General features: G+C 50.5%; 1 protein-coding gene across 1 annotated transcript in view; it reads left to right on the plus strand.

Moving 5' to 3' along the window:
- HCN4 (hyperpolarization activated cyclic nucleotide gated potassium channel 4) overlaps positions 1–11,652 on the plus strand; it is a 153,026-nt gene extending 141,374 nt beyond the window's left edge. The window contains exon 8 of the mRNA XM_090028655.1: positions 8,678–11,652. Within this exon, the coding sequence (XP_089884781.1) occupies positions 8,678–10,254 (1,577 nt within the window). The 3' untranslated portion in view covers positions 10,255–11,652. The remainder of the gene's footprint in view (positions 1–8,677) is intronic.
- The last annotated feature ends 554 nt before the right edge of the window (positions 11,653–12,206 follow it).

Below are 12,206 nucleotides of genomic sequence, written 5' to 3' on the forward strand. Positions count from 1 at the left end.
CTCACTAGCACGTGTTGGAGCAGACTCAGTCAAGTCTGCTCCTTGTTCTAATCAGAACGCTCTAGCATCACCTTAGCGCCACGTGTATAAGCCCCTGTGGATTTAAAAATGGCCACTGAAGCGCTGTAACTAAAGCTCATCAAGTGAGCGTTACTTAAAGTGTTCCGTGGCCATTTTTAAATGCACAGGGGCTTAATACACATGACGCTGCTGCATTTTAATTAGAGCAGCTCTCCAGGAACCACTGTAATTAAAATGCATCCCCCACCCCCAAGCATGTGTATAGGCACCACTGTTTTCAGCTAACTTTGGTTCGTAAGAAAATGCCAGTTTATTGAACCAAAAATATTTTGTTCTAGACACCAGGATCGATGATTTTTCATTAAATTCATGGTGGATCTGCCCAGAATTGTAGACACTGAAAACGCCAGATCCCAGGCACTGGGGCAGGACGCTGGATGAGAATGCTGGACCCATGGCTCTGGGCAGACTTGGGCTCTGGGAGTCACAGCCAAAGCCAGTGGCATTTTGGTGTTTCCAGAATGAGATTTTCTCTGAATTTCTAATTCAGGGGAAATTTCAGAAACTGTTGGAGCCAGATTTCAAAAGTGAATTTTCCCGTGAACTAGAAACCCTGCTTTTCAGGCAGCCCTTATTATATCTGAGTTTAGGAGACACCATGGAATAGATCAGTGTGGATTTTGTGCCCTGTGGTGGAAGGGGCAGGAGCAGTGGCCAAGTCAGCTGTGGAAGCTGCTACTCTTTTGCTCCTTCTAAGTTGCCCAGGGCAGGTGCCCCAGTCACTCATCCCTAGTCACACTATTACGGAGGTTTCTGAACTAACCTTCTCCCATAACATATGAAGGAGAATACAGAATGAGGATATGACCTTTGTGCTTCCTTGGCTGAAACAAGGGAGGAACTGACCAAGCATCCTACTGGCTAGGAAGGAGAGAGGTCTCTGTTGCAGTTCACTCACCTGCAGAACTGAGAACTGTGCCTCACAGAACAGTATTTCACTTAGGGTTGCACAGAGCTATGGCAAGAAGCCAAACTGATCAACCTTGCAATCTTTTGATTGCTGTGTTTGCAGATCTCATGTCATAGAGAGTTATAGAGTCAATGGACGGGAAGAGACCTGCAAGATCATCAAGTCCAGTCCCCTGCCATAGGCAGGAGGTTAAACAGCTCAAACGAGCTCAACAAGGTGCTTATCCAGCCTCCTCTTGAACACCTCCAAAGATGGTAACTGTACCACCTCTGCTGGGAGTGTGTTCCAGGTTCTAGTTACCCTGACAGAGAAGAAGTCCTTCCTTATGTCCAGCTTAAATCGTCCCTCTATTGGTTTCTGCCCTTTGGTCCTCATCTTCCCAAGGGGTGCTTTCCTGAACAGTTGCTCCCCCAGATCCTGGTGTTCCCCCCTATTTGTAGTCACTTTGCAGCCTCCTCTTACCCGGACTGAACAAGCCCAGCTCCCAGAGTCTCTCCTCACAGGACCTCTAATCATGAGGGTGGCCCTTCTCCAGTGGCAACACATCAGGGGTGCACAGGGGTGCTCATGCAGCCCCTGAGTGCCAGTGCACCCCCTGTTCGGCTGCACTCCCCAATTAAGCAATGGGCAGAGGGGCAGGCAGGAGCACCAGTGCCCCCCTGTGAGCGCCAGCCGATCACTGCAGCCGCTCCCAGAAGCGGCTGCAGCGATTGGCCGTCGTGGAATCGGCTGCAGGGGAACACCCCCCCCGAACAGTGAGATCGGCCATGGGGAGACCTCCCCCCCACCCCCGGTCAGCAGGACTGGTCGCAGAGGGGGCATGTGCCCCACTGACTAAGGCGGCACCAGGCGCCCATGCCTTTCTCTGCACCCTCTCTCAAGTTTATCTGCATCCTTCTTGAAGTGAGGTGCCCAAAACTGGGCACAGTACTCCAGCTGTGGCCTCATCAACGCTGAGTAGAGAGGGAGAAGCACCCCTCTGGATCTGTTGACAATACATCAGCTGATGCATGCCAGAGCTCTGTTTGTCCTGTTGGCGACTTCCTCTCACTGCTGGCTTATGTCAGGGCAGGTAAAACAACAATAAATCCAAAACAAAGACAGCAAATCTGTATCCGGCATTATTTTAAAAGTAGGGGGAAAGAGAGTCAGTGCAGAGCCATTGGCCCCAGAAATTCTTCTCTGCTACCTTGCTGCAGTGCTGGTTTGTGCTTCATGCAGGACTTGAGATAAAGCCACCAGGGAACTATCTTTCCCTCAAATAGTGCATTGCTATGTGCCTGCTTTGGTCTGACATTTGATGAAAAAGGGATGCCCCACTGGAATCAGCTAATGAGCCTCCATGGCTGGGGGCAGAATGGTTCAGTGGAAGAGTAAGTGAGGGTAAGGATGCATTTAATTGGAGCCATGTGGATAATTAATCTTTCAGTTTGCTGGGCAAGTCAGCAAATAAAAATAAATGGCTTGGGGTTGATCAAAACTGAAAGTTTGGGCCTTCTTTTAGTGAAACAAAACATCTCCCAGCAAATCCCATAGTTTGGGTTGAATCCCATAGTTTTTATTCAACCCAGAACTTAATGTTTCATTTTGATTTACTCTGGGATTTTTTTTTTAATCTTTATTTAAAAAATAATAGACATATATTGAAAGAAAAAGAATAGACATATATTGAAAGAAAATGTCACTTAAAAATAAAATAAAACTGGATTAACTCTTTTGTTTCCAAAGTAATCGTTTCAGCTTCTTGAATTTTTGGGAGGGGCTGAAATTATTTGACTGTTTCAGGGCACATTTTTGACCAGTTTCAGTGGGCCTGAAGGAAAACCGCAGTTTTCAGCCAATAAAATACTTAACTGAAAGCATTCCTCCTAGCTCTGGATTTAATGTACTGCCAAGAAGATGGAAGCCCATAGCACAGTCCCTTCTGGTTTGCCAATGGCCAGTTGTACAACTGCCAAGAAGTTGGACTTCCTCTCACCTCATAGTCCATTCGTGCAGGCTCATAAACATCACTAGGAGGACTGAGGACAGCAAGTCTGAGAACATAGGCTGTTCTAGCAGGGACAAGTAAATCAGAAGCCAAACGCAGGTGACACAGAATTAAAGAGGGAGGGAAGCATTTGCTATGACATGTAAAAATGCAAGACAGGCTGGTCTAGCCCTTTTGGAGGGACTATATCAGCTGCCTCTGCTGTTTCTCTTTCCAGAAGTGGCCACACTCCAAAGCTGTCTAAAACAATCCTCCTGTATCAATGCATAATTTTTTGAAAGAGCTTGTAAATGTGCAGGGACCAATTCTTCACTGCTGTGCATGCTGGACAGTCAGTCTCACCACTGCAAAATGCTATCAAGCATCAGTGGTGGCATCTCACACCAGTCTGGCACTGGTGTAAATGGCTTCAGAGCCTTCAGCAAAAATTAGTTAAACCTAACTAATTTTTTAGTTAGGTTTAACTAAAATATGTTAAATAAAATATGCTTACCCATCCATATAGCTACATCAGAACAAGTATTTCCAGTATAGAGAGGTCATCTAGCCCATCAAGTGGTACTTAATATTCACTAAGTGTCTATTATCTTTTATGTTATTACAATCTGGTATTTCTCTGGTGATAACTACAGGTCTGTGTGCCTGGTGCTTTTAGAAGGAGTAAGTAGGGGTAGATGAAACTCAAAGGTTTCAGGCCAAATAAACACTTATCCCCACAAGGAATGGCCCCAAGTCAGAGCTGGAGACAGATCCTACCCCAGACTTCCCCAAAGGTTTGGTGTGGTTGAATTCACTATGTCAGCCCATTACAAAGCCAAACCTGAGATTCATGGGTTTACACATTAAGGCAAAAATGAACCATTGGGCCAGGGGGTGGGCAAAATGCGGCCTGGGGGCCAGATGCAGCCCACCAGGCTATTCTAGCCAGCCTGCGGGGCCCCTAAAAAATTTAGAAAAGTAATATTAATCTGCCCTGGGCTGCCTGTCATGCAGCCCTCGATGGCTTGCTGAAACTCAGTAAGTAGCTCTCTGCCCAAAAGAATTGCTCGCCCCTGCATTAGGCTGACCTGCTCTGATCAGCACAGTGCAAGGCACTTCACCCATTAACGACAGCATCAAGCCCAGGACTTCTTTTTGAGTAATGCCATGCCTGTTAGACAGGTGTCCAGTCTTGATGCATTCTCCATCACATCACATCTATAAATCATCTCTCTAGGTAAGTTCCTCCAGTGGTTAATTGCTCTCACCATTAATTATGTGCCTTATTGTTAACATAAGTTTGTCCAACTGGATCTCACCATGTCTTGTCCTGGTAGATAAGAGCCATGTGCTATCAAAAATATCTTCCCCATGTTAGCACGTACTAATCTTCATCAAGTCCATCTCTTCTTTTGTATAAACAAGTAGATCACGCTTTGATTTCTGTTACCCAGACCTCATTTTTATTTGATCTTTACTAAACCCTGTCCAGCTTTGCAGCATCCTTTTGGACAATGTGGGTATTGGAACTGGATACAGTAACCCAGTCATGATCCTATTGCTGCTGGGCACACTGGGGTAATCATCATGCCACCACTCTGACATGATAGTCTAGTACTCAGGCATCCTTGCTCCCTGCTACAACATTACATGGGAAGCTCATGTTCAACCAGTTGTCTTTCAGGGCCCTTAAGTCTTTAGCAGAGGCACTTCTTTTCAGCACGCTGCATCATATCCTTTAAGCATGGCTTCTTTGCTTTGTCCCTAGATATTGGAGCTTGCATCTGTTGTACTAAAAGACCTGTTATTCAAATAAACCCACTTTCCCCAGCAGTCCAGATCTGTCTGTACAAGTGACCTGTCCCATCATTCTTTATCACTGGCCCAGTTTCTGCAATGTCTGCACAAAATGATTTTACGGTTTCTTTTCAAATCATTGACCTAACCATTGACTAGTACAGGGCTGAGAGTAGAATCACAGGGAACCCCCTCAGAAACATCCCTTGCTTGTTGCAGCTGAGTTAATCTATATAACATGGGTTGCGCTGAATATATATATATAGCAGGTCAGTTTGCAGTTACTCAAAGCTTGTGATCTCACCAGAAATTGTGTCAAGCTTGTATGACAAGGCCACTTGCCAACCAAACCAGGCTGGTTGGCATTCGTTATGCTGCCATTCTTTAATTCTGCTGATTCCACGTGGATCTGGAGTTGGCATTCTGGGTGCAAGGAGTTTGCAGATACAATGGTCCTCTCTGGTCCTCTGGCTAATTTACACTCTAGAGCCCCCCCACTTCCCCTCCGGGCTATACACTGCAACTGAGAAAGGGTTGTTTGTCAGCTCTGCTTGAGAGGACGTTAATCACCTGGCACGTAGCCTGAAAAAAAAATCAGTTTGGGAGGGAGGCTAGTATTGCTTCTGATTTTATCGCAAGAGGCTGGCGCCTTATCTAGAGGTGACCCTGCCTCATTCTCTCCCTGAGCCCCTGCGAGCTGCCATGTGCACGTCCAATTCTGACTATTGTATGCCCAATGTAAACCCAAGTTACTGTTTACTACCCAGAGCTCATCTACTTCCTGCCAGCCCCAAGAAATAAAAGCTAAAGGGAAACCCACAGGCAGCTGCTATAATATATTCAAACAGGGATGTGCTTACAGTGTAGAGTGCCCTTGAAAAGTCAAGTGGGGGATATAATTGAAGCTGGTTTTTAAGCATACGATACCAGCAACCCACGAGTAGCAATTCATCATGAAGCAATGCTGTAACAGAGTAGTTCATTTTCATTATGCTTTGAGAATACTGCTGCAGACAGGTAGAGAGAGAGCCTGGTTGCATCAGAAATCCTCTCTCTTTGGAAACGTGCCATGCCGTGGTGAGGTAGCACAGTACCCTCCCCTGTTAAATGGGTCTGATCTTTTGCCCATTAATGTTTCCTTTCAATGCCAAGTGCATGCTCGGGTGGTGGGTGGTGGGCACGCAAACACACGTCACCTAATTTTGCAGCTCACTGAAAGGGCAAAGCTCTAAGTCACTGGTTCTCAACTTTTTTTGTACCAGGACCCTTTTGTAAACTTTGATAGCCAGTCTCGAGCCAGTGCCTCTCATTCCCGACCTACTGCCCCCAGTGTGTGGGGGGGGGGGGGCGGCGGGGGGGGGAGGGTCCCAAGCAGCCCCTTGCAGGCTGGAGCTCTGCCAGCCTGCAAGGGAAAAGCCACCATTTCCCACGTTGTTCTCCTTTAAAGGAGAATCCATTTCTAAAGTTTGTTCACCAGCCGTTCATATATTCTTGTGACCCACCTTAGGGTTGCGACCCAGGGGTTGAGAAACACTGCTGTAAGTAATGTTTTATTGTGGAGGTCAACTGGGAGATGAAATTTCCTTGGCCTGAAGTTCCCCTCAAGGAAGGCCTGGAAGAAAACTGTCCCACTGGCTGCAGCATTTCAGCTACAAAGGTCTCTGCCCTGTGCCAGCTGAGCTTTGGGAGTGTAGAGTGCTTTTATCATGGGGAATGACTTCCATTCAGCTAAAAACACAGGCTTCTCATTCCTCCCCTCAGTAACATAATCAAGGGGAGTGGGGTTGCTACCGGCCTGGGCACTGCCGTTGTCACAGCAGAAGTCGATTGCTCCATTAGTTGGTAGATCAAGAGCTGACAGTGGCCCGGATGCCATGCAACTGCCCTGAGCACGGAGCTGTGTTTCTATGTCCCCGCTCCCTCTCAGAGGACCTTTGGGTGGAAGCCTGGCTCCACCGAGGTCAAGGGCAAAGCTCCTATTGACTTCAGCGGAGCCAGATCATCCCTCTTTATTCCTTAACTTTTGTAAAGCATTTAGGGATGAAATGCTCTGGAGAAGACCCAAGTGTCACTGTCACCCTCAGAGTGGAAAAGGACATGGATTTAAATTGCATGAAGGAGATGGGATGGGGGTTTTGTGAGCCCCCTGTGACAGGAGTCCCCTTTTTGGAGCCCCTCTGCACGTGCAGCTCCGGACTTCTGCAATGGGCCCACTGCCCACCTATTCTCGCCCGCCAGGTCTTGAACTTGTTCGTAAGTGAAGAATGATGACACCTGGCGGGAAGCTGCCCATTTATATGCACCCCGATGGTCGGGGGCGCTGTCTGCAGCTCCCTTCTTCCCCTGCACCGCAGCCCAAGCCTCGCAGTTGTTGCTGGAATAATCCTCCCCCCGGGACATAGTATTGGGTCCCGGCCCCTTCACTCGCCTTTTGGGTCCTCAGCGCCCTTCTCACTCTCGGGCTTTTTACTGTCCCTCGTCCGGGCTTGTCCCGCGCTTCCTGTGCCCGTTGCCCCCTCTGGGGCCTAAGCCGCGCCTCTCGGGCTGGGGTCCGAAACCCCGCGCCTCTCGGGCGCAAACAGCTGTACGCCACTGGCACCGCTCGCTGTGCCCCATGGGCACTGGGAACCCCCAAACTACTGGGGAGCCCCTGTGAGGCCTCCTCACACCCCTACAGCCTCACCCAGTCCTCCAGTATAACAGCAACAAAAATCATGAGCCAAGCGGCTACAACATAAACCAGAAGCCTACCGGCTCGTAACGTACTCATAAGCCCCAAACTCATAGACCCAGCTCCACTCCACGGAGGCTCTGCCTTGCCTCCGTCCAAGTTCCCTTTCCCCTGCATCATTGCGGCCGGTCAGAGCGGCCAGGCTACAACCCTTGACCCGGGCCGCTCAGCTCACCCGCAGAGCGCCTGCGCCTGCGCCTGCGCCTGCGCCTGCGCCTGCGCCTGCGCCTGCGCCTGCCAGAGGGGAACCGAACTCCTGGCTTCCTACCTGGGCTTAAGAAGGGCTAAGCTCCGCCCCTTCCTGGCTCCTGGCTTCCCTGGTTGCTAGGGCAACGGGCACCTGCACAATCTTAGTAACTGGCAGTTGTGCTTCCCCTTTTCAGCCCCTAGGGGTCTGTCCTGAGCTATTTCCACTCTCAGTGGCAGGGTGCCTGAGAGCCCTGTGACACCCCCAAATTCAGTAATGTAAGTTGGGGTGGGGTATCAGGCCCGGGTGCCAATTTAGTGGGGCACCAAAATGGCAAACCCCAGGGAGTCTGCCCCTTGGCAGCAGCAGCAGCCATCTTGTACAGCTGCAGTAGCAGCAATACCCAGGGCAAGCAACAGCAGCTGGGACATTTCTTGATTCCCCAAAACAGGGGGGAACTGCTTGCCCCTTCCACTGCTCCATGTTTGAAGCCCCCTCCCCTCTGGCACTAGCAGCACTTCCCCTACAAGGCCCAAACCATGCATGTAACACCTCAGCCCAAGTGGTTTGAGTGCATCCGCTCTGCCCGAGCAACATTCAGCCATTTGTAGTGCCCAGCGTACAGGATCAGAGCAGGGCAAGCCTTTATTCAGTGTAAAATAGAGCACCCTCTGGGATGCTCTAACTAAGCCAGGCCACTCACAGCCCCTGTCTGGCATCCAGGCACCAGCAGGGTGTAGAGATCTTAGCTGTTCCTCCTCTTCCATGAATGCTCCCTGGACTGAGCTACAGAAGGGGATGCCCTAGAATTGCATCTCCGCCTGTTTCCTAAGGGAAGGCGAACAATGGAGAAGGTAGCGATGTGGCACCGGAGTGACCTGGCAGGAGAAGGAGGTGGCACAGGTCAAGGACAAAGGCACAAGTTTTCCCTACTAAGAAACGTCCCCCTTTGCTTTTACCTGTCAGGGTAATTCTTTCTCTCTCTCCCGTCTTTTCCTGCAGGGAAGAAAAATTCTATCCTGCTGCACAAAGTCCAGCACGACCTTAACTCCGGTGTCTTCAACTACCAGGAGAACGAGATCATCCAGCAGATCGTGCAGCATGACAGGGAGATGGCACACTGCGCTCACAATGTCCAGGCAGCCGCCGCTGCCGCGGCCGCGGCAGCCTCCACGCCCACCCCCGTCATCTGGACTCCGCTGATCCAGGCACCCCTGCAAGCCGCAGCTGCCACCACCTCCGTAGCAATAGCTCTCACCCACCACCCGCGCCTCCCGACAGCCATCTTTCGTCCGCCAGTGTCTGTCTTGGGTTCCTTGGGCCAACAGTCCAGCCAGACCCCGAGACAGCTGAAAAGGCTTCAGTCTTTGATCCCATCAGCTGGGCCGTCTGCAGTAGGTTCTCCATCCAGCACGCCGTCCCAGCTGCACACGCCAGGAGCCGAAACCCCTTCGTCATCTTCCTTCCACATCCAGCAGCTGGCGGGATTCTCGGCCTCTGCCGGCTTGGGCCAGTTCCACCGGTCCTCGATGGGCTCCCCTCCCGCTGGCTCGGGCCAACAGCATTCGAGCGGCACGGCGTCAGCGGGACTGAGCCAGTTTCAGCAGGCGTCTTTGGGATCTCCCTTGGGGACAGCTCAGCAGATGCAGCAGACGCAGCCCCTTTCTGGCGGCACCGTGCCTGGTGGGTTCAGCCAGTTCCAGCAGGCTGCCAGTAGCTCCCCAACAACTTCATTCACCCAGCTCTCATCCAGTTCACCCCCGAATCTCCTCAACCAGTTCCAGCCCTCTCCCAGGCCACCACAGGTGGGACACTTACAGCAGCTCCCAGGAAGTGGGACTCTGGAAGGAATGAACCACTTTCAGCCTCCTCCTTCCTCCAGCTCTCCATCTTCTAGCTTAAGCCAGCTGGCACAAACCTCTGAAGGATCCCCTTCAGCACCGTGCCAAATACAACCAAGTGCATTAGGATCACTAACTGGAACGATAGCCCAGATGCATCAAGAAAGGCCACCTTTTGCCTCCATGTCACCATTACAGCAGTCTGGTGTAGCCTCCCCTTGTTACACCCCTTCAGGCCTTAGTCCTCCTACCCAAAGCCCCGTGGCAGCGAGAACTTTTCAGTGCGGCCCTGCTGGGGCCTCCGGCTCTCACGGATCCCTGCGCATGCCTCAGCCCTCCAGCCCTCCTCCACATGTCCTTCAGCCCAAGAGCACTCCATCTTTGCCACCAGGACGCCTAAGCCAGGACATCAAGTTGATTTCTGCTTCCCAGCCATCTTTGCCCCAAGAATTGGCTCAAACCCTGAGCCAAAGCTCTCCTCACTCCTCCAGAGAATCTGTTTCTAGCTTTTCACCTTTCCCGGGTGGAGGGGCTGGACTTTTTGGGAAGCCTTGCAGCTCAATTCCAGGGCGCATGACTTTGCCACGGCAGATGTCCTCAGGTTCTTTGCCGCACCCGCTAGTGTTTGGGGCCAGTGCTGCTGTCGCTCCCTCCCTGACTGGTGGCGGGAGGAAAGAATCGCTAGTGCTCACGGGGGAGCGAGAACCTGTTAGATCTAAACTACCCTCCAATTTGTGAGGACTTCTCAAAGCTGCTGATGTCACTTGTGCAATTCAGCTTCTGATTAGACTCTCATGAGTCACTTTTTTTCCTTTCCTTTTTTTTTTTTTTTTTTTGGTTTTTTCCCCTTTCCCTTCCTTTCTTTAGGTTTAACTGTGATTAGAGATAAAACAAACAAAAAAGAACAAAAAAAAAAAAAAGATAACCAGGTATTCTTAGAGCTATAGATTTTTGGTCACTTGATTTTATAGAATATTTTAATACACGGAGCATAAGAACAATGAGGAAATGTAATCCAGTGAGGGAACACCCACAAAAGGTGTGCGCCTGAGCTAGACCTTGCGAACGACCAGCCATAGAGCCACCAGAAGGCTTTCCAGTTGAGACCTAGATCCCAGGTGGATGTGGGCAGTGCGAAGGCAGAATGAACCCGGTCCTTAGCTGGTTAGTGGGGGATTGCTCCACTAGAAGTCAACAGAGCTCTGATGACATGCACCAGCTGGAGATTTGGCCCATGAGGCCTGTCGTTGTGGGAGTGGGGATTGGGTCACGGTGCACATCAGACGGGTTCGGATTCCTTCAAGGCTGCAGAGGAAGTATAAGGACAGGGGATCAGCCATGCCAATGCAGTCACCTTTAGGGATGTGGGGAGGGTTGGGCTTTTTCTTTTCTATTCTTGGACTCCTTTGGAAACAACTGACAACCTAGCTAGGGATGTACCTTCACTTCCAACAGCGCTGCTGCTCCAAAACTCTGACCTTCCCATTCCACTAATGCAAAAGCCAATCCCTGTAAAATCTCCATGGAATAGCATCATGTCCCTTCCCCCCCACACACACACTCACATACATACTTCTAAAGGCACCAGCTGCCTATGGGAGGGAGAATATCATCCCACCAGCCACTACAAGAGTGCACAATGTCATGCATGACCAACAGACCACAAGCATTGTGGCTGCCCCACAGCCGATAGCAAGCAGCAGGACACAACTCTTGCAGCCATGCTCTTGGCCTGCAGACTGTGCCCATGGCTCTTCTGGTGCATTCCAGCTGAAGGAAGTCAGAGCAACAGAAGGAAGGAGGAAAGGGGAGGCCCATTAACCTCCCTGTCCCGTGGCCATCTGCGTTGAAGCACCAGAGCACCAAGTAGGAGGTACTTGGAAGGTAGGATGCAGTCCTTCTCCACCCTGATACCCCCTTAGCTCAGGGGATCCTGACCATTGTGGCACTCAGGATTACACAGATGCCATGCCAGGAGCCTGAAGGATCCAACTGATTTGCAACTAATTTTATATCGTTTAAATACACGCACAACACACACAGACAAACAAACACACACGTATGCTTCTCCTGCAATAGAGGAACAGAAATCATTTGCTTAATTTCACCAGCAATAATAGCCTGCAGCTGATCAGCTTCAGTTCTGCCCTGCACAAGGGCAGCACGGTCAGACATGTTTGGCCCTGGCAGGATCCTGGGGCTGTGTTTTGGGCTCCCCAGATTTCAGGCAGTCAAGGTGGGGGGGGGAGAGGATGGGATGCCACTGGGTGTGCCTGGCACTGAGAAGCCACAGCCCCTTCCTCAAGAGCAAATCACCTCCCCCACACCCACTCTCACCCCGCTCCTTTTCCCCTTTCTTTGGCCTTTCTTCCTCTTTCTTTAACCAGTAGGTGTTTCTGGCCACGTCACTGTACAGAGCCTGGTGCTCAACCCTTTGCTGTCACAGTCCCCACCTCCCTCTACCCCTGTGTATCCCCAACTCCTTCCAGCACGCCAGGGACAGTGAGAGCATGCAGGACATCCAGCATCAGTGCCAAAACAACAGCAATGACCACAGGAGTAAGGGTCCTTCTGCCTTTCCCTGCCCTTCCCCCTCCCCAGAACACTGGCTGACTATTGATTTTTATACCGAATCATTTGCAAAACTCTTGACATGTGCCTGTATCTTGAATGTTGCTGCAAGTGTAACC

The sequence above is a fragment of the Crocodylus siamensis genome, chromosome 15 (assembly GCF_052110815.1).
Source record: "Crocodylus siamensis isolate JL-2025a chromosome 15, ASM5211081v1, whole genome shotgun sequence".
In the NCBI taxonomy this organism is placed as follows: Eukaryota; Metazoa; Chordata; order Crocodylia; family Crocodylidae; genus Crocodylus; species Crocodylus siamensis.